The sequence below is a fragment of the Osmerus eperlanus genome, chromosome 11, assembly GCF_963692335.1.
Source record: "Osmerus eperlanus chromosome 11, fOsmEpe2.1, whole genome shotgun sequence".
NCBI classification, from domain to species: domain Eukaryota; kingdom Metazoa; phylum Chordata; class Actinopteri; order Osmeriformes; family Osmeridae; genus Osmerus; species Osmerus eperlanus.
In genome coordinates, this window is record NC_085028.1 from 10737691 (window position 1) to 10757963 (window position 20273).

At 41.8% G+C, this 20273-nt stretch overlaps 3 protein-coding genes across 5 annotated transcripts in view; 1 reads left to right on the forward strand and 2 right to left on the reverse strand.

Moving 5' to 3' along the window:
• myo18ab (myosin XVIIIA b) overlaps positions 1–10301 on the reverse strand; it is an 84025-nt gene extending 73724 nt beyond the window's left edge. For all 3 annotated transcript variants that reach the window (XM_062473828.1, XM_062473825.1, XM_062473824.1), the window contains exon 1: positions 9121–10301. In XM_062473828.1, the coding sequence (XP_062329812.1) occupies positions 9121–10152 (1032 nt within the window). In that variant the 5' untranslated portion in view covers positions 10153–10301. The remainder of the gene's footprint in view (positions 1–9120) is intronic.
• Positions 10302–12571: 2270 nt separating this feature from the next.
• LOC134029311 (phospholipid scramblase 2-like) lies at positions 12572–14758 on the forward strand. The gene is made up of 2 exons (XM_062473398.1): positions 12572–12686; positions 13673–14758. Exon 2 carries the CDS (start codon positions 13757–13759, stop codon positions 14495–14497), a length of 741 nt encoding a protein of 246 aa, XP_062329382.1. The 5' UTR covers positions 12572–12686; positions 13673–13756; the 3' UTR covers positions 14498–14758.
• Positions 14640–19066, reverse strand: LOC134029310 (galectin-9-like). The gene is made up of 8 exons (XM_062473396.1): positions 18882–19066; positions 18543–18631; positions 17758–17965; positions 16915–17034; positions 16526–16723; positions 15738–15826; positions 15340–15496; positions 14640–15234 (listed from the first exon to the last, which is right to left on the reverse strand). Exons 1-8 carry the CDS (start codon positions 18915–18917, stop codon positions 15088–15090), a joined length of 1044 nt encoding a protein of 347 aa, XP_062329380.1. The 5' UTR covers positions 18918–19066; the 3' UTR covers positions 14640–15087.
• Between the last annotated feature and the right edge of the window lie 1207 nt (positions 19067–20273).

The window sequence follows — 20273 nt, forward strand, 5'->3', positions numbered from 1 at the left end:
TCGTGAGGAGGGGGCTTGAAGAGACAGGATGGGCAGGGTCTGATTGCAGCCGGCCAGTCGCCCCCCCAAGAGGACCAAGGAGCAACATTTTCTCATGACACTGATGAAAGGTCTATCCTGACAGGAAGTGGCGTAGAACTAAGGAGTCTAGAGGCCACTGGGGCATTGCCTGCTGCTCTCGGCCCTTGCTCCGCAGCAGGGCTTCTGCCCCTTCTTCCTTCTCATACTTCCCTTCTGATTGGGGACTCCATGAGTGAAAAACCAGGTGCCACAAAAACACTAGAAAACAAAGTAGACAGTCGCTTGGCACAGGACAGCTAGCAGTCTGAGAATCCAAGAAGGAGTGAGGGTGGCTGAAGGAAAAAGACTTGAAACAACAATAAGAAAGTTTATTTTAGGACAGTTTGTGTCCCTGCCTCTTAAGGAAGGTGGCAGAGCTGTCTGTATGTTTACAGGACATCCCCCTTGTGATTACCCGCAGGAGGTTACACAAGCCATTACAATGCACTGTTAAACAAGCCAGGAGTATGGCTACTGACACTAATGCAAGTCCAAGGTTCAACCCAAAAATGCTTGAGGTTAAATATGTGTTAAGTTTACTCTGTAAGAAGATATCTGTAACCTTGGCAGTAAAAAAAACTAGACATCAAACAGCCTCCCTTCTTCGCAATTACTCATTCTCTTCCCTGCATTCCTTCTCCCCCTCCTTTTCGAAGCATCCTCCAGGGACATGGGTCAGGAAGTGCCATGTTTGTTCCAAAGCAAATTCCATAAATACCAAAGTGGAACGTCAAGGGAGGAGTCCCATTTCTCCCGCTTCCTCCGTTGACCAGTCACTCACTGCAGGAGCGAGGGCTCTGTTCACGAGGATGGGGAGGAAAAAACTAACATTTCACAGTTTAACTAAGATACCTTTCAATATCAATGATTTCCTGTTTTGAATCATATTTTCTTTAATATTGCACATTTCGTTCACAGTCCTCATGATGATGTGATTGATCATTGGTTGGCTGTACAGTTTTTTCAGCATTGTTCAATTTCTGTACTAGCACAGTATATTTTGAAAGGTATCCATGAGAGATAACGCCAATCAAGCACGATATTGACCGATATTATTTAGAACATCACCCAAAAGCATGTGTGGTAAAACCTGACATATTGACACCTGTCAGAGGTCCAAGTCAATACAGCACAGTGCACTACTAAGTAAATCAATCTAGCTGCCAGTTTTTCTGTGCCCGCCCTATCCTGGACAGGCTCTATTGCTTCCCCTGTCACACGTTCAACTGTGCTACACGCCCTGTGCTACTACACACTCAGCGATAAAAATCCAGGGGACTTTATTTGCACTTGTGTAAGAGAGGAAGTTGTAAGGTGACCTGATTCTGATATGGGCCCAGGATTTTGGCATGGAGCCAGAGAGACGGTTGCCATGCCCGATGAGGTAACCCACTGCCACGGATCTAGGGGTCCATTCAACCTCTTCACCCTGCTGGTTAAAAGAGGGAATGCAGGGCCACGTGTGCAACAGGTTAAATGTTTAGGGATTTGACGGGGGACCTAGCCTTCCTGTTAGCTATGGAGAGACTCAGGGCAATTGCAAATCTATCTAGGTATCACAATATACATTCCAATAAGCAATAATGGCAGCACACTATTGGAGAGAAGATACATAGGACACAACATTTCCAAAGCTAGCAAGGTCAGCTCGATGCTGGCAAGGTACCAGACAGGTTTCATGTGTTCCTCACACAGAAACGGAAGCCAGTGAAGAACCGGAACTGGTGCTTAGAGGGAAAATCCTGCACGGAGAAAACACTCTACCCCCCTCTTCTCTTTTAAACAGGGAAGAGAGTTGTCCCCGTCACATACAGTTAGGTCCATAAATATTTGGACATTGACACAATTTTCATAATTTTGGCTCTGTATACCACCACAATGGATTTGAAATGAAACAATCAAGATGTGCTTTAAGTGCAGACTTTCAGCTTTAATTTCAGGGTATTTACATCCAAATCAGGTGAACGGTGTAGGAATTACAACACATTTTATATGTGCCCCCCCCCCCTTTTTAAGGGACCAAAAATAATTGGACAAACTAACATAATCATAAATCTAATTGTCACTTTTAATACTTGGTTGCAAATCCTTTGCAGTCAATGACAGCCTGAAGTCTGGAACCCATAGACATCACCAGACGCTGGGTTTCGTCCCTGGTGATGCTCTGCCAGGCCTCTACTGCAACTGTCTTCAGTTCCTGCTTGTTCTTGGGGCATTTTCCCTTCAGTTTTGTCTTTAGCAAGTGAAATGCATGCTCAATTGGATTTAGGTCAGGTGATTGACTTGGCCATTGCAGAACATTCCACTTCTTTGCCTTAAAAAACTCTTTGGTTGCTTTCGCAGTATGCTTCGGGTCATTGTCCATCTGCACTGTGAAGCGCCGTCCTATGAGTTCTGAAGCATTTGGCTGAATCTGAGCAGATAATATTGCCAGAAACACTTCAGAATTCATCCTACTGCTTTTGTCAGCAGTCACATCATCGATAAATACAAGGGAACCAGTTCCATTGGCAGCCATACATGCCCACGCCATAACACTACCTCCACCATGCTTCACTGATGAGGTGGTATGCTTTGGATCATGAGCAGTTCCTTCCCTTCTCCATACTCTTCTCTTCCCATCATTCTGGTACAAGTTGATCTTTGTCTCATCTGTCCATAGGATGTTGTTCCAGAACTGTACAGGGTCTTTTAGATGTTTTTTGGCAAACTCTAATCTGGTCTTCCTGTTTTTGAGACTCACCAATGGTTTACATCTTGTGGTGAACCCTCTGTATTTACTCTGGTGAAGTCTTCTCTTAATTTTTGACTTTGACACAGATACGCCTACCTCCTGGAGAGTGTTCTTGATCTGGCCAACTGTTGTGAAGGGGTTTTTCTTCACCAGGGAAAGAATTCTTCTGTCATCCACCACAGTTGTTTTCCGTGGTCTTCCGGGTCTTTTGGTGTTGCTGAGCTCACCAGTGCGTTCTTTCTTTTTAAGAATGTACCAAACAGTTGATTTGGCCACACCTAATGTTTTTGCTATCTCTCTGATAGGTTTGTTTTCATTTTTCAGCCTAACGATGGCTTGCTTCACTGATGGTGACAGCTCTTTGGACTTCATATTGAGAGTTGACAGCAACAGATTCCAAACACAAATACCATACTTGAAATGAACTCTAGACCTTTTATCTGCTCCTTGTCAATGAAATAACGAACTCCCATGAGGGAATAACATACACCTGGCCATGGAACAGCTGAGCAGCCAATTGTCCAATTACTTTTGGTCCCTTAAAAAGGGGGGGGCCACATATAAAATGTATTGTAATTCCTACACCGTTCACCTGATTTGGATGTAAATACCCTGAAATTAAAGCTGAAAGTCTGCACTTAAAGCACACCTTGATTGTTTCATTTCAAATCCATTGTGGTGGTATACAGAGCCAAAATGATGAAAATTGTGTCAATGTCCAAATATTTATGGACCTAACTGTATATTTCAATAAATCCTGTCAGAGTCTAGGGTTTTTAAAGCATTTCACCGATAGATCAAGAGGAAGGACTAGAGATATAGTTTACATAACATGCTTTTATCTGTAGAAACTATGAAAAGCCAGTTGGCCCAAGCTAATAAGGACACATTATTAGCATTGTATAGCAGAGAGCTAGGTCCTGTGTCCTAGGAGCTGCTACAGAGAAAGGGGAATGGGTATAATTCAGCAGTTGATGTTTTAACATTAGCATAGCATTTGAAATTATAAAATGCACCATATCACTCCCAGACAATTCAAAACTGATGCCAAGGCAGCAGGAAATACCAGAACCAACTGCCAGAGAGGACGAGGGGCAAAGAGAGAGAAAGAGAGCAAGCAAGTAAAAATAACTGGTAACTGGTCAACTAAAAGGGAAACCCATGTTTCCCTTTTTTTGCTGTGTCCAGCAAACACCAATATCTAAAATAAGACCTGTCAAATTGGCATACCTGGTACAAAATATCTATGTATAGTGCAATTTTAAAATGAATACTTAAAATGGCAGTTATGTTAATGACACACTCTGTTTGTTTCAATAGTGGAGCTGACATGCATGGCATGACTGATATTGCAATTTGGCCCTAGATACCCCCACAGGCTACAGCTACAGAAACATCAATTCAGGATCAACAAAACTAGTCCGGCTACTAATATTGATTACAATGCAAGCTAATCACTACTTGCTTGTGCTACTGTTAATATGTGCACTATTTTGTATTTTTTTCCTCAACAGATGTTACTCTGCAATGTTTGATGAAATAAGCTATAGATGCAACTAGTGACTTGCAGACACACAAAAAACAGGTCCTGTTCAGTTTTTTTCCTCAAAAGCCCAGCAGAAAAGCCCTGGAGCTACAGTAACAGTGGAATGTGGTGGAAAGTTCCCAGCAGGCTTTTTGCTGTGGGTCAACGACAAGGCATGCTGTGGTGAGTGGTGGTGATACAGCCTAAAGACAACTAACTGTGTGTGTTTGTGTGTGTGTGTGAGAGAGAGTTGTGTTGTGTTTACTGGTCTCTAGGCCAACCATTAACTTCACACAAGCTGGTCAAAAGGCCTAAACAAGCTTCACCAGGCCTTAGCCGTTAAGAGCCAGACACACACCGCTGGTTTTGTTTGTACCAGTTAGAGCAAGGTGGCTTTCTCCTGGCCCTGGCTGGCTTGATGTGGTGTGCTGTCCAGTTTCAGACTTTTGAACAAAGGAGGGTTGGCAACAATACATCTTGTCTGTGAGTGGGTGAGAGCACAATACAGCACTGTGTTTTCTATACAATAAAGAGAATGATCTGTAATCAGATCCAAGCTGTCAATGTGCTAATTTATGACATAACCTAACCAAAGCAACAAGGCTGGGGGACGGGGGACGGGGGCTTCAATGTCCATGCAATTTCAGCCTGCAAAAATCCTAACCATGGATAATGATGGGACGTTTGGCAATCACTTCTTTGTCATTGGGTGGGGTGGCGGGGGGGTCCAAAGACCAGGAGCTCCAGTGCAACATCCTCCATGCAAAGCACTCAGACTTCCTGCTGCACCTAAACATCTGTGTGTGTGTGTGTGTGTGTGTGTGTGTGTGTGTGTGTGTGTGTGTGTGTGTGTTGGCCGCATCTGGCACACAGCTGTGTAGAATGGGGAACCCATATAACATAAAAGATCTTTATCAACCCAGCCTTTTAGAACCCATGCACAAAGTATATTAAAAAGGTTGTCAGAATGTACCATATTGGAGCATAGCTTTTTTAGACTACAGCATCTGCCAGTGTAAGGGTCACAGTGACAGGTACCAACAGGTTTCAACAATGAAAATCCCTGTTTAAAAAAACAAAAACATTTTAAGCTCTGAATACTGTTGTCGCTAATTTTTGTTGCAGCCAAATATGCCGAAACTTTGGATTTATTTTATTTATTTAAACCTGTATTTGAAATCCTCTCTGTGGAGCATCTTTTACAATGCTACAATTCACTCCATCTCTGCATCACAACAAGGCAGCGTAGGGGCATCACTCAGCAGCATTCCACTGACTTGTGCCTTAGGGCCCACCCATATGGACTCGGCTGGAGAACTCCACACAGGGGATATCATACCTGAGTCCAGCGAGGACTATTAAAACACCGGGGCCTCAACTATATACCCACAATGGTGCTTTAAAGTCACAACACAGGCATCTAACGGCTGGCTGGGGGGAAACAGCAGTCATACAGCTATTAAACTAATGTGCATCATAAAACTCAGACATAAACAATTCCCTCATAAAGAAAATTGAGGAAAAACTTTTGTTGGATCACCCAGTTGCTTTGGACAACGTGCTAGAACGATTCACACTGAGTCAGTGTATTGGGTTACCAATTTTTGTGTGTGAGACATTTTGGGAGAATCTGCTGAGTTGGAAAAACAGGCTGTCTGGCATGGTGCTCGACATCAGGCTAGGTGCAGCACAGTAAATGCATGAGGATTTAGGTTAAACCCAGCAAAAGCATGGGGGGTCTGTACAGGACAGTAAGGCTTTCCGAGCGACAACTTGGCTCTGTTAAGGAGCATACTGACGGAGTGTCCATTCTTGCTTCTATATGACCTGTGACCTAATGCAAACAACGCCTGGATTGATGCAATTTATCTAGTGAAATGATTTTCTTGCATGAATGGATTTGGCAGGTGTAGCCTACATGGTGATTTGACACAGCTGGACGAGGCGATATCTTTACATTTTGCAACAATTTATTAGATGCGACGTGCCACTGAAAGTCTTTCAGGGTGGACCCTTAGCACACCAAAATAGATTTAATTGTTTGTTTGAGTAAACAGTGCTTAATCCTGTCTCTACATCTCACTGCTCGTCAACGGAAATCCTGTCCACATGTACTTGTGAGTAGAAATATAGGGTCTTTCCGTGCGTCTGGGTCATTGTTGAATCACTGTGTGTGTGTGTGTTTTCATTTGTGTGTCAGGCCACACTGACCTAGCCACCTGCGTATTCCCTGCCACCCTCACACATCCCTTAGCAATGGAAAAGGAGCATTTTTGCATGCTGCAGTTGGAATGATTTTTTTGTTATTAAAGATCTTCCAAAACCTAAAATAGAACCGCCTATATAGAATTCCCTTTCATGAGCAGAGGAGATCTGGATCTGAGCTCTATTTAACTATACAATGTAAACGATTAACCAGAAGGCCAGCCCAAATACTGGAACCCACAACATCATTAATGCCTAAGTATCAAGCATGAAATGTAAACCTAATGCTGTAGTTATGCATCAATAGTGGCCGCCAGATGCCCTTGTCATTGTGAAGCGTGCCTCCTGGCAGAAATATGTGCGTTGTTCCTTTTCAACCCTTTGTCAGAACTGAGAAATGACCGCTGTTGGTTCTCTTTATTGAAGCGGACAACCAAGCTGTTGACATTTGTTTTACTGGACAATAGAGGTTGAGACAGGCCTCCTGCTTAGTGTGGACGCATAAATCATTAACACACAAAGATGTACAAATAACACACTGTGTGTGTGTGTGTGTGTAGTGCTGCATGTCAAGTTGTGTACTCAGTAGTGAACCAACACCACATCCACGCCTGGACAAAGACCCTCCAGCTTCCATTTCCTGTGCGTGTTATGGAAATTGCTAGGCCACTCAGTACAGTAAATCTGGTCTCTTATCCACCATGAGTCAAGGATGGACCAACTGAAAGTCTGTGATTGTGTGTGTGTGTGTGTGTGTGTGTGGTAGGGGGTTCCACTTGCTCTCCCAAAATGTATACTTTCTCTGTATCTCTTTGGGTAAAATATGCAGTCTCAACTGTCCAACTCCAGATGAACTCAACTGTGATATGGAGGGGAGGTTTCAGAGTGCCTTTCATTATGACTTGTGTGTCTCACGGGCCAACTGAGACAAACAAACAACTGAGGAACAGAGAGGCTAAATGAAAAGCAAGGACTCTGTGTTGAAGAGACCGGGGGGGGGAAGAGGAAATGAGAGAGGAGCATGGAAGAGTGCTAAAAGAGAGAGGGGGGGATAGAAGAGGACAGCCAGTGTGACCACAGCAACTAAAAGAGGGCATTAGAAAAAGTTTGCTTCTACAGATTATGGTTCTTTTAGATAACATGTTGTGCCAGTTCTATGATTTGGGTAGATGTCAGTCAGTGGCTGTAGTTTGAACTCTGCTTTGGGCTTCAACTGTAGTGCGGCACAGAAAGGGTGCACGTCCAGTACAAGCACAAAGGAGGGAGGCTGTCTTTGTTTATTGGTAAATCCCAAAATAGAACAATGCCGAAAATTCCAGAGTGACGAAGAATGGGAGGGCTAAGGGGTTTATGGTGCTACCATGTCACCAGTTTGTGAGAAAAGCATATTTTGAGGTAAGAACAGATGATCTTTCTGTCCTTAAAATCTACAGCTCATGGAGCTGATCTGTACTAAAGGCTGTATATCAGCTATTATCATCAAGAAAGTGCATCATAGTCTCCTATAAGATGTTGTTATCTACCCATCTGTATACCATGACAATTTTCCTGAGGTTGATCAAAAGCAACAAGTCAGTTGGGAGGTAAAACAAATCATGGACAAATAAACTGACAATAATTCTTAATAAAAGTCTGTCCATCCTATGTATAATTAAATTCAAATGTGACTTTGAATGATTCATTAAGGGGTTGCAGATCTTGCTGAAAGCTCAGTCAGTGGACTGTAATGCGATATTCAGGGAGAGATGTTCCATCTTATTTATTTCAACAACATCTTATCTGTGTGAAAAAGACAAACAAATGCAAGGCCACTTCCAAAACAGTGGCTTGTTTGCTAAAACACACCCTTTTATTTATCAGTTTGCACAACAGTGCAAAAGAAATACACCCCCACACACACACAGCCGCACATATGCACACACACACACACTACAAACCGCCAGAATACCCTTATCTGAGTAGGAAGCAGGGCATTAAATATAAGATAAGCTTCAACTGCTTCCGATATCAACCAGGGCACAAACCTGGCACTGACACTTGACTTCCTGGCTCTCCAGCATCTGGATGTATCAAAGTGACATTTCCCACCTACTGCCAAGACGCACACAGGAAAGCATGGGTGAAACATAAACATTAAAGAGTGTAAAGAGAGAATGATGAAACATGGAAAGCCTCATAAAACAGCTCATAGTCCATTAGAGCACAGAAGGTCATTGTATTTTCTTTACGGTAAATATCTTGGGTCAAGATACTTTTTTTTTGCCATTCCAAAGCCCATTGAACTGACTAACTGTTCTGTGGACAGAGTGAGAGTTATTATACAGACACCAAAGGCTGAGATTCCTGCAAGAGGTTTAATAAAGGGAGAAAATGTATGTTAGAGACAACCAAAAGTAAGTGAGCTTGAATCAATAGTTCTGGTCGATCCTGAAACACCTTTTGCATAATTGCCACATCAACATTGTATGTAGGACGTTTTTGATTAGCAGAACCACCTACACAAGAATGTGTCTTCTTGACAGGGACCCCAGTGATGAAAGTGTGCATGGGATGCAGGTTATCACTTTAAGGACCTGAGGTAAGTGGAATAACTTACATGTCGGGCCTCCCTGCGCAGGCCCTCCGTGTTTCTCAACCAGCAGCGGCTCAGCTCACTCAGCTCCAGGATTGGCTGCACCTTCAGTCTCACGGTATCCCCAGACTGACGGATCATCTCCACGATCTCATCCCGACTCTTATTCTCCACATTCCGGTGGTTGATCTCCACCAGACGATCCCCGGGGACCAGGCCTAGAGCCAGGTCCTTGGTCCCCGCACCAGGCTCAGCAAAGTGGACCACACGCCGGTAAACCCCGCCGTCAGCTCCGCGATCCAGCATGGTGGTTCGGCGCAGAGAGAAGCCAAAGTCACCAGTGTTACGCCGTTGGAGTTCCAGCTCCCTGGTTTCTGGTGCAGTCGGCGGGACGACAGCTGGAAGCCGGAGGTTCGCAGGGAAGGTCTTGTCCACCACCTCTGGGATAAGGACCTTTTTGGCGGGGGCTGCCACTGGCTGTTGCTGAAGGCTGTGCTTGCGTTGAGGGTCAAAGACTTTGTCCTCCACCTGTGGGGAAGGAGCTGCAGAGTTTTGGCCCGAGGGTGTGGAGCCTTCTGATGGACTCTCCTCCTTACTCCTCTGGGAGAAAGAGAAGCGCTTCATGATCTGGCCCATCTGCGAGTTCTGCTTGGCCAGTGAGCCATAGTGGGCCACGCGATCACGCACCGAACCGTGGTGGCCATCCGGCCCAACTTCACCCTTCAGGTCGTCGGTGGAGCTGGCCGCACTTAGCTGGTCGGCATCCAACACCATGCTGCTGCGATTGCTCAGGCCATCAGACTCGATGTCAGTGAGACTAAGCTCATGGCTGCTGGCTACCTTGATAGGAATGGGGTTTGAGATCTCCAGCTTGTTCTTGTAGTCCCGCTTGGCTTCTCTCTTGAGGTTGAAGAAGCCGCGGCGCATGCTCATCTCCTCCAAGCTGCGCAGCTCAGCAGCTGACATGCGCTCCTTCTTGTCTTTCTTGTCCTTCTTCTCTGTCTTCTCCTTCCTGCTTCCATCCCTCTCTTTGTCCTTTTTGATCAGGTTGAACATGATGGTGGTGCAATGCTCCACTCAGTATAGCCCACCAGTTTGGCTTCTATTTCCTCACACCAAAGGGATTTTTCCATACAGAGACAGAGATCCAGTTTTTGGGTCCAGTCTTTTTTTCAATCCTATGGAGGAGTTACGCTGCCACTTCTTTGAAGTTGCCCTGGGTACAAAACAGTACATTTAGACAATCAAGATATATGGCATGGTGACACAATTAGCAGCACTTGTAATAGTAATCATGATATAATTGATCCTTCGAATGTTTATGAATGGGAGAGCAGAATAAACTAATATAGAAAAATACTAAATAAACACCACTATCATTACTCAAGCCCCTCAGCATACCAAGCAATGCATTAGTAAGACAACATAGAAAATATATTGCATATCGCAACTGTGGAAACAGTTAAGTGAGCATTGGAAAACAACACATTCCTGGCTCCAATTTAGAGCTGTGCATTGTCAAAACGTCAAAAGTCTGTACAGATTGACAGTCACAGAGCTAAAACAGACATTACACCAGCATTAAAGGGCAGATAGACCGAACCCCTAAAACCTGCATTTCATTAGCCAAGTCCTTTTCTACCACATCAAAACTACTCAAACACCACCCCCACCACCTCCACAAGATAGAAAAGCAACCCAAATAACCATACACCCAAAAATTATAGCTGAGTGGTGAATTATGGTCACTCACATTCAATAGTAGTAGACTACCCTTGGTATCGGCCAATTCAATATTAACAAAGAAAGACAAAATGGTGCTGCCTCAGTCAAAAGTCTCAGTCCATGGCATATGAAAAGCCAGTAATTCCATGTGAAGTAGTGTACTGTCAAACTTAGAATTAGTTTTAAAATTTGAATTCCAAATGGACTGAGAGCAGAGCTAGACAGAGTATTTTGTGAAAAGTAAAAATTGACTAGTAGCCCTGAGTGTCAAAGATCAAGCTTTCAAAATAATTTGGTCCCAACCAGTAGACACCACAGCATCTTATCAATCTACATCGGTACGGGGCCAGGTTCATCCACACCACATGAAGGCAGAAAGACAGGCCTTTCTAGGGAGTTTAGACTCCATAGCAATATGATCCAGAATAAATGATTTCTTGCCACTACCGATTTGTGGTTCATCTTTCTAAAATGTACTGAAACATAGTCCAACTGTCTAGGTGTTACACAGCTGCATACTTGACTACTTGATCTTGCAGTCTGAATTTGCTTGACATTTCAAGGGTTATTTGATCATATTAACCATTCCATGGTAACAGTTGATGGTCATTGGAATGTTATGGCCCTGAATATTTGCAATCAACTGGTACAAAGTGAAGAGAGCACAACCGCATGTTTACTGGTGCCAATGTTTTCATCAAGTACCGTTGGCGAAAGGGAGAGATGCTAGTAGGCTATAGCCTGTGTAGTAAAGTAGTTTTAAATCATTACAAGATAGGTGTGTATTTATTTAGCTAAACGTCTAATTGCACACATGTAATACGAGTTAGCCACCCTCTAATTGTAAATTGGGCTTCCTAATATTCTATAGATTCTTTCCAATGTACCCACTGTGGACTGGGTAGGGGACAGGGACAAAAAAAGAAAAGACAGCCATCTAGCATGCTAGCTTTTTATCAGAGGTTGAATAGAGAACTGACCTACTACACACTAGCTATTCACATCAGAAACTGCAGTGTGTATATAGAATTGCAGTGACAAAATTGCTTCTGGATTGAAAAGCTACAAACGTCTCGGTGTCGTACAGCTGGTAGCAAGCCAGGTGACCAGGCAAACCTCTGTTCTTTGTAAATCTTAGGTCGCTAGCCAACTAGCTAGCTTGTTAGCTCAAATCTGATTTGGGATTGGTGATTTTCCAGTGTCTGCTAAATGGTTAGTGGGATAGCTAACTAAATCGCATAATAAGCAACCACTTAAAATGTTTCCGTACACATGCATCAGTAAGTCCTCTAGCAAAATCTATATATTTGTGAGATGATGGAATGCTTACCGTTTTCAGTGAACCTCTGTGCTGTTTCTGACACACCGGTGGGGTTTTGTTTTAGAGCTGTGATGGGTGCAGCTTGCGCTATGAGAAAAACCATAGAAAGCAGCTGCGCTGACTGTGTGATTAGCTGGCGAGTCTCTCGTCACTAGGAGCTATCGAAGTTAGTAGAACGCTGCTTCCTGCTGGCCAAATCCATATATTGCAGATGCTGGCCTATTCAATGTACTGTTTGCGACAATAGGAGACATTACTTTTACCGGTTTACAGATTAAGATAAATATCTAGCTTTAAGCTTTGATTTGATTGTTTTGATGATGGTCTCAATAATTAACCGATGAGCTAAAACCACAGGTGTATAGACTAACATAGATGCCTACCCTGCATAGGTTAGAACAGTTTAATGAATGTATGTAGCCTACTATGGAAGCCCTAGCCTACACTTGAGTACACGCGTAGCCTAGTTACAGCGTCAGCAACAAAAGTGAGGCTCTTAAAAAGCCTTGACATCAGTAAGTGAATCGAAGGCAGAAATCATAAGGTGAGTCGCTATAATAACACATTTGTCTATTTGAACAGAAGACAATTAGGATAACGATTATTTTGTAATAGGCTATCTAATTTAATAGAACTGTATTCCTCAATTGAATTGTATTCCGTTGCAAAGGGATTAACATTCAAAATTAATTCAAATGACAGCACAACCCAACTCCACTTAGGCTATGTACAAACAAGTTGTTTTGTGATGTAGCCTAGAGTAGACGATGCTGTTTGAAGAACAGTAGACAGTGATGTAACAGGTGTCGTAGGCTAGGCTACAAACTGTGTAAATTACTGGAATAAATCTTTTTGTGCAGAGTTAGGGTTGGTCACTCAGGTCGTTTGGATTTCATTTATTTCGAAGATTTTCAGAAACTCACCACACAAAACGTTTTATCTGTAGTGCTAATTTTCATATTTGTTCACAGTAAGATATAGGCTTGTTCTAATAAAATTACCATATAGCCTATACATGATCTCTTTTGTTCAACTTTTAAGAACCTGTAGACTAATTGGAGCTATAATAATAATAATAATAATAAACGTATCCTACTTTCGAGTCTCCCCCTTGAGTTTTTTATTTTTACAAATTAGTTTATTCCAGAATTCCATTCATGCCACACCGGCTTTAGGTCTACTGTAACAGTGGACACCTTGCAAAATGCATACGGATCAGCTAGGCTAATTATGAACTTGTCCGGCTCCAAATTATAGTCTGAACTTATATTGGGCTGGACGTTACATTATAAAATATTCAAAGGCAAGCTTTTTCTATCAATATCGTTCTCCAATATCGTTTTCCTTCTAATGTTGCTATAGCCTAGGCTACAGGCCAATCACTGAATTCATGAAACGATAATACCTCAGTTGTCTGTTAACATGACACTTTTCCTTGTGTTTAGCCGATGATTTATTTATTATTTGGGGAATACACCTTTCACCTTTTATTCATCTTTTGTCATCCATTTTTGTATTTTATTGTTGCAGTAGCTCAAGGCTCATTGCCTGCTGGGACTAACAACACCTCAGTGCAACTTTCTTGGACCTCAGACTCCAGTTTACTCTGTAGAGATGCACCCTGGTCAAAATGTCATCAATCCTGTGCCTCCTCAGGTACCTGTGATTATGCCTGCCCCTTACAGACCCCCAAATTGCCCAACTGGTCTTGAATACCTGACTCAGATAGACCAGCTTCTGATCCATCAGAATGTTCACATTGCTGAAATTGTTCTCAACTTGGAAACTCGCAATTCTTACACTGTAAAGAACAGTGTAGGACAACAGGTGTTTGCAGTGGCAGAAGAGAATGACTGTTGCACACTAATGTTCTGCGGCCCGGGCAGACCTTTCACCCTTCATCTCAAGGACAATCTTGGACAGGAAGTGGTGACAGTCACACGTCCCCTGAGGTGCAGCCTTTGCTGCTTCCCTTGCTGCTTACAAGAGCTTGAGGTACAGAGCCCTCCTGGTTGTCCTATAGGGTACATAATACAGGAATGTCATGTTTATCTGCCTAAATTCATCATACTGAATGAGAGGAGGGAGCCCCAGCTTCGGATCCAAGGACCGCTTATGGCCTGCAGCTGGTGGGGAGACATCAACTTTGAGGTGAAGTCCCTGGATGAGTCAGTGGTGGTTGGACAGATAAGCAAGCAGTGGTCTGGATTTATACAGGAAGCTTTCACCGACACAGACAATTTTGGAATCTCGTTTCCCATGGATCTGGACGTCAAGGTCAAAGCTTCTCTGCTTGGTGCCTGCTTTCTCATCGATTTCATGTTTTTTGAGAAACAGAAGGGATCAAATGGTTAGGTTACTGATGTATTTGTCCACTAAATATTTAAATGTGTTGTTATTAGTTGTTTGGGTTAGTTGTTTTTCATTCATTTATTTAGCCTATATGAATTTTTTTGGTGTGTGTGTATTTTGTATTGTGTTATGACCGTCCTGTTCAATGCATTCAAAGGTTATTACACCTTATTTTTTGTGTTTATTGTAAAAAAGTATTACAAAGTGTAAAGTAAGACAATTATGCAATGCATACTTAAGCAAGTGTTTGATGCAATATTGAGTCACATTTTTTGTTAATTTCTTTTTATGTTTTTCCAACATGCATAGATTAATATTGCAAAAGATTAGGAAATAGATAAAAGAATACTGAGTGCCTACATGACTGCAAATAAGATGTAAATAGTGTATATTCTGTCAATTACACACTATATTTGTTGTTTCTAATGCATGGTTTCTTTTTTGGAGTCGAGTGTGGTATCAAGGGATATTATAGATAACAATGCAGCAAAAGGAATAGAAGAAAACCCTGGGCAACAAAAGCAAAGAAATACTTCAGGGTCAGAAATGGCATATACTGTGTTATCTGCCTGCCAACCAACCACAGTTAGAAACTAAAACATAACATAGGTCAAAGTGACATCTCCGCCTACTTCCAGAACATCAATCTGTTGGAGATGGGGGTGACGATGTTTGTAGGTGTTAGTTTGATTCCCATTGACTATAATCCTGAAGAACTGAGCCTCACAAGAAATCATCATCTGAAAAGACAAAGCAAGCCATATTATGCAATGTTACATTATTTTTAAAAGCCGAAGTAAATCTCGCACTGTAAATATATCCCTTTTATGAGTGTGGGTAGGTACCGTGAAGGGCTGGCCTCTGTGGAAAGGCATTCCACCACATCTCTCCTCTTCTCCATATTGGTCTCTCAGCTTGCTGTTACGCACCACAACATTCTCATCGAAACGGGGATTATAGTGCAACGCAATGCCCGTGTTAAAGCCCAGGTTAATGTGGAACCTAGGTAAACAAAGGCAGAGTTCATATTAAAAACATGTACAGTTACACAGTCATTTACCATGAGACCTTTTTCAAGCAATCACTAACAGGAGTATGTTCACTTCTTTGCAACGACATGTAACAGTTTATTCAGATCAATTTCTTACATTCAAACATCCGTACGACATGTTGCAGTACTATGTATTGCATAAAACTAGACATACATTTCTACAATGTATTATTTAAATCAAGCAAGACAGACCTTTTGGCATTAAAGCTAGCCATTCCCTGGATATTGATAGTCCGGCCAGGATGAAGTCCACCATTAACGATGGTCTTGTATGGGACAACCTGAATCCAAATGGAACAACAGTGAGTGACAGTCCTGTGTGATGATAGTTAAAGACTAAGTTAACACCAAAACCTCTTTTTAGAGTTAAAACATACCTGGCTAAACACATCAATCCTCAATTCATCAAACACATCAATAAAACAATTCTTTGCAAAAGGGTTATTTTGTATAATTTTATGATAAATCCTAGATATTTTTCCCCTTACTGATGAAAATCTTTAGTAGAATTTGTGACGTAGGGTGCCCATTCGGGGTACCGTTTTCTCATCACAGGGATGTGTTGTGTACAATAATTGGCTGTGTTCATGTTGTTACATCTGACACGCCTATAATTCCCATTCGGTCTCCCTAACCTGCCGTATCTCCTCCTGTGCTCTGTAAGTGGAGACAGGTGTGCAGGAGACTGTGCAATTAACACCTCCATAAGTACCCAGTCCTATCACTGCCTCTGTGTTCTTTTAGTCTGTGTTTTCTAGCCTCTTGTTGAGGCTACAGCCTCTTGTTGAGTCCTCTGGTCCCTATCTGTAAAGATGTATGCTTACATGGTTCAGTAAATATTAAATTATTAAACCAATACCTGAGTCAAGGTTTTAGTGCTTACACTACTAGAGTCAAGTTATAACCAGTTAGAATGTTCTCCTCCTGCATTTCCATATGCAAATGATTGCTGGTTTTCATAGAGAACAATATCAATTTACATATCCTTGTTGTGCTGGAAATCCTGGTTGAGGAGTGAATCCTGGGTGAGGGGGGCATCCTGGTTGGGCAGGAAAACCTGGCATGGCAGGAAAACCTGGCATGGCAGGAAATCCTGGCTGGGCAGGAAATCCTGGCTGGGCAGGAAATCCTGGCTGGGCAGGAAATCCAGGAAATGCTGGTTGTGGAGGAAAGTAGGGCTACGGTAAAAAAAGAAAAAAATATATAAGATCATTCTAAACCTTCATTCCAGGGCTTTCTGCTTCAACAGGATTGTCCTGTATTTACGTACAGATGGCAATATAAACTATGAAGCAGTGCATTTAAAATCCTGTTAAAGTAATCATAGACCATGTAATAAAAGCATATATTTATCAATGCTATAACTCACTGCAGGGTTTTGGAAGGCAATAGAGGTCACTTCCACATTCCCCACAACTGAAATGGTGTCCACTGCATTGAAGGGGATGCAATGCCGGTAATCCATAACATGGCATCCATTGGCGTTCAACTAAGGTAAGAGAGGAAGACCATGAGTCCAACATGGACCTGAGGACAGTGAACAAGTCATCTATCCCTTGTGCTATTTGTAAGCATTCATTCAGCTACATCTTTCCATTACTTTTTGTTTATATATGTATATATTAATTGTTTCATAGCTTAATTACAGTACATTAGTTACTTCCTTGCATTCATCCTTTTTGGTTTAGTTTCTAAACGTTTCTTTGGAAAAAAACACAAAATGTTGAGTAAAAAATGTATATACACTAATGAGTGGATTCAAGTATACATTATTGAATTATTACAATGCAAGTGTCATTTTACATTCAAAAAGTGAATCTTAAAACTCTTAAAACACTGCATTATTGAAAAAAATATTATTAAAGCTAAGTAGTCTTAGAAGGGGGGAGGGGGGGTTCTAAGGGCAAGGTTAGCTTTGATAGCCAGTGGTCACTAACAGGAAAACTGTAAATGTGTGTTGTGTGGAAACCTATGTCCTTTCATGGGAGACCAGCATGGGGCTAAAGTTGAGGTTTCTACAGAAGGCTACTGTTTAAATGCCACAATTACTTTTATTTAACAGGAGCTACAAAATGAAACACTCCAAACTGGACATAAGATAATCATTGGGTCACCAAGGGGTTACACTTGCCAGAGAAGTGGCTGAGCAAGACTACTGACATTTTCGTAAAAAAAAGGAAGTAGTCACGAAGGAGAAATGGAAAACTGTAACCTGGTATGAATCACGTTGGACTATAATCAACAGGGTGAAACTGGAACCAGGGGTGAAAGGTGAGTTCTGCTTCCGCTCTTCCTTCCCCCATGAGGACCGCTGGAAAGTGTTGGTGACAATGTATCCAGGGTTGCTGTCATACCGAGGGTTAAAATGAAGGGCAATGTCTGCCCCTGATTTAGAACCACACTGTAAATTGACATGGAACCTGGGATAGAAAGAGGTAGACAGATACACACAATAAGAGAGAGAGGCATTGGAATACTGCCTTCAGACTATTTAAATTTTCAATCTTGGCGACTTTCTATGCTTACATGGCCAAATGTAAGTAGCAGAAAGTTGCAAGATGTGTCGCTAGGGAAGGTGAACAATAGCTAAATCGAGCAACTAAGTCCTTAAATGTGCAACACTGAGCACATGCTGCCTCGTGCTACTCTGTGATTGTGTACACGCCTGCCCCATGATGCTTCACATAACGGGAAACAAGTAGACTGTTATCAGGAAACGAGTTAACCATTTTTTTTTTCGTTTGTCTTTGTTTTACGAAATCGAAAATGCACGGAAGCTGTAGTGTACATCGGTTTTCAAGTCGACAGCAAAGCCTATTTTCGCCTTCTTATCTCGGATCGAGACATTCTAACTGTACAGGTCTCGTAGGCGAAAAACGTACTACAAAGTGAACTATTACTAGCCTACTTTCATTTTCCATAAACAGTAGTGTGGAGTATCCCGAGTAGCCCAATAAAATAGACTTTCGTAGAAGCACCACCAAATTCGGCATTTACCTCTCAGCCCTAGGCAAAATTCGACCACTAATAGTTATGGTTTTCCCTTCTTGCAAGCCACCTTGGATGGATCCAGTGAATGGAATGCTCTAAAAAAATGGATAATGATCATATCAAAGGACAATCATTTAATGATATGAATTGCATTAAACAATTGATTACACAGCTAGCGTTTACATAGGCTACATCCGTAACCAGATCGACTGAAGTTCAAGCTGATTGAGATATGCTACAAACGTTTCAAGAGTGCGTAGGCAATGAGATTGAGGTTTGATTGAGGACTGCCAACGTGATCAGCCATGATTTATCTCATTTTAAAGGTATGAAATATTTTCTTACCGGGTTGTAAAACGGTTCCTGGTTATAAAATGCCATTTCACTTAATGTCGGTTCAAGTCGTCAACATTAAAATGAAGATTGGAAAATTAATTATGTATACTGAATGTTTAATTTACTCTTTGCTGTGGTCAGCGCTCGAGATGAATTGCAGATCTACTAACTTTCGGTTTCGTTTTATTACATTGTATTGAGGGAGGAGTGTTGAAATCAGGAAGTAATTTTGGTTAAATAACTAGAAAATTATTTGGACACTGTACCCTATTAGGATTACTGCTACATTAAACAGTAACTCCAATTTTGCAATTTTGCCTTCTTGCTAGTCAACTTGGATGGAGCCAGTGGTAGGGATGCACTGAAAGCATAATGATCACTTTCAAGAGTGATAAGACCATTAATGATATGTACTCAATTAATTATATCCACTCTACATTAAAACCTTTTTAAATGTTAAGGTTTTGGTTATTAAATTGAAGTAGGCTGCAAGTTCTTACCAGTGACAAGATAGCAGTAATTGGTTATAGGCCTACTTGACATAGGTCAGGGGTGACATTATCAGCATACATTGCTGTTTAGCTGCAGCATTTTAATACATTCTGTTTGTAAAATGGTTGCGGTTAATGCTAGTTCACTTGAAATCTGTTGTCTTTACTCAAATTAGGATGCTTTAAAACTCTGATGGGTGTTTTCTCAGCTGTGCACTTGACATTTGAGGAGTATCTGCTGCGTAGCGATGAGTTTTGGAAGCAGTCTTTAGTGGTGGTGCGACATTTTAAGTGAACCAGACCAGGACTAGGTCAGTGTAGGGTGGTTTTGTCCGACATATCCGACAATCATTTACCAAGGAAGTTGGTCAGTGACCTTGAATAACACTTTTACACATCTCACAACCCATTCACCATACAGACCTTTAACCCTCGTGCTGCCTTCGGGTCACATGACCCAAAGGTTCATAACGAACCATCGTTGTGTTTACCCGATTTTACCCAATACAAAAACAAATTAAAATTATTTTCTTTTAACCTTTGCAATGTGGGGGGTCTGAGACAGCCCAACGGTTAAAAGAATATGCTTCACTTTGTCTTTGTATGCGGTAAATCTGTCGCAATACGAAGGTGGGTCACAATGACTGATGGGTCAGAATGACCCGAAGATAACACAAGGGTTAAAATGAGACTGGTGACACAAAGTACTTGTGTTAATTACATGTAAACACAGAAATACAGGCATTATTTATTATAAATATTCCCAAAACGAATCTACTAGTCCCCTCACAGAGACCATAGATCTACTTATTACGTTCCGCATTATGGTTTTAAGAAAATATGAAGTAATCATTTTTACATACAGTTAAAACTTGAGTTTTAACTTAAGACTTGTCATTTGACATGATAG

What these genes read in the sequence shown, in the direction of transcription:
- LOC134029311 (XM_062473398.1), top strand. Translation starts at nt 13,757, where the DNA reads ATGCACCCTGGTCAAAATGTCATCAATCCTGTGCCTCCTCAGGTACCT.
- LOC134029310 (XM_062473396.1), bottom strand. Translation starts at nt 18,917, where the DNA reads ATGGCATTTTATAACCAGGAACCGTTTTACAACCCG. An exon ending in AGGAACCGTTTTACAACCCG is followed by an intron (nt 18,632 to 18,881) that starts GTAAGAAAATAT and finishes CCATTTTTTTAG; the next exon opens with AGCATTCCATTCACTGGATC. An exon ending in GCTAGCTTTAATGCCAAAAG is followed by an intron (nt 15,497 to 15,737) that starts GTCTGTCTTGCT and finishes TTGTTTACCTAG; the next exon opens with GTTCCACATTAACCTGGGCT.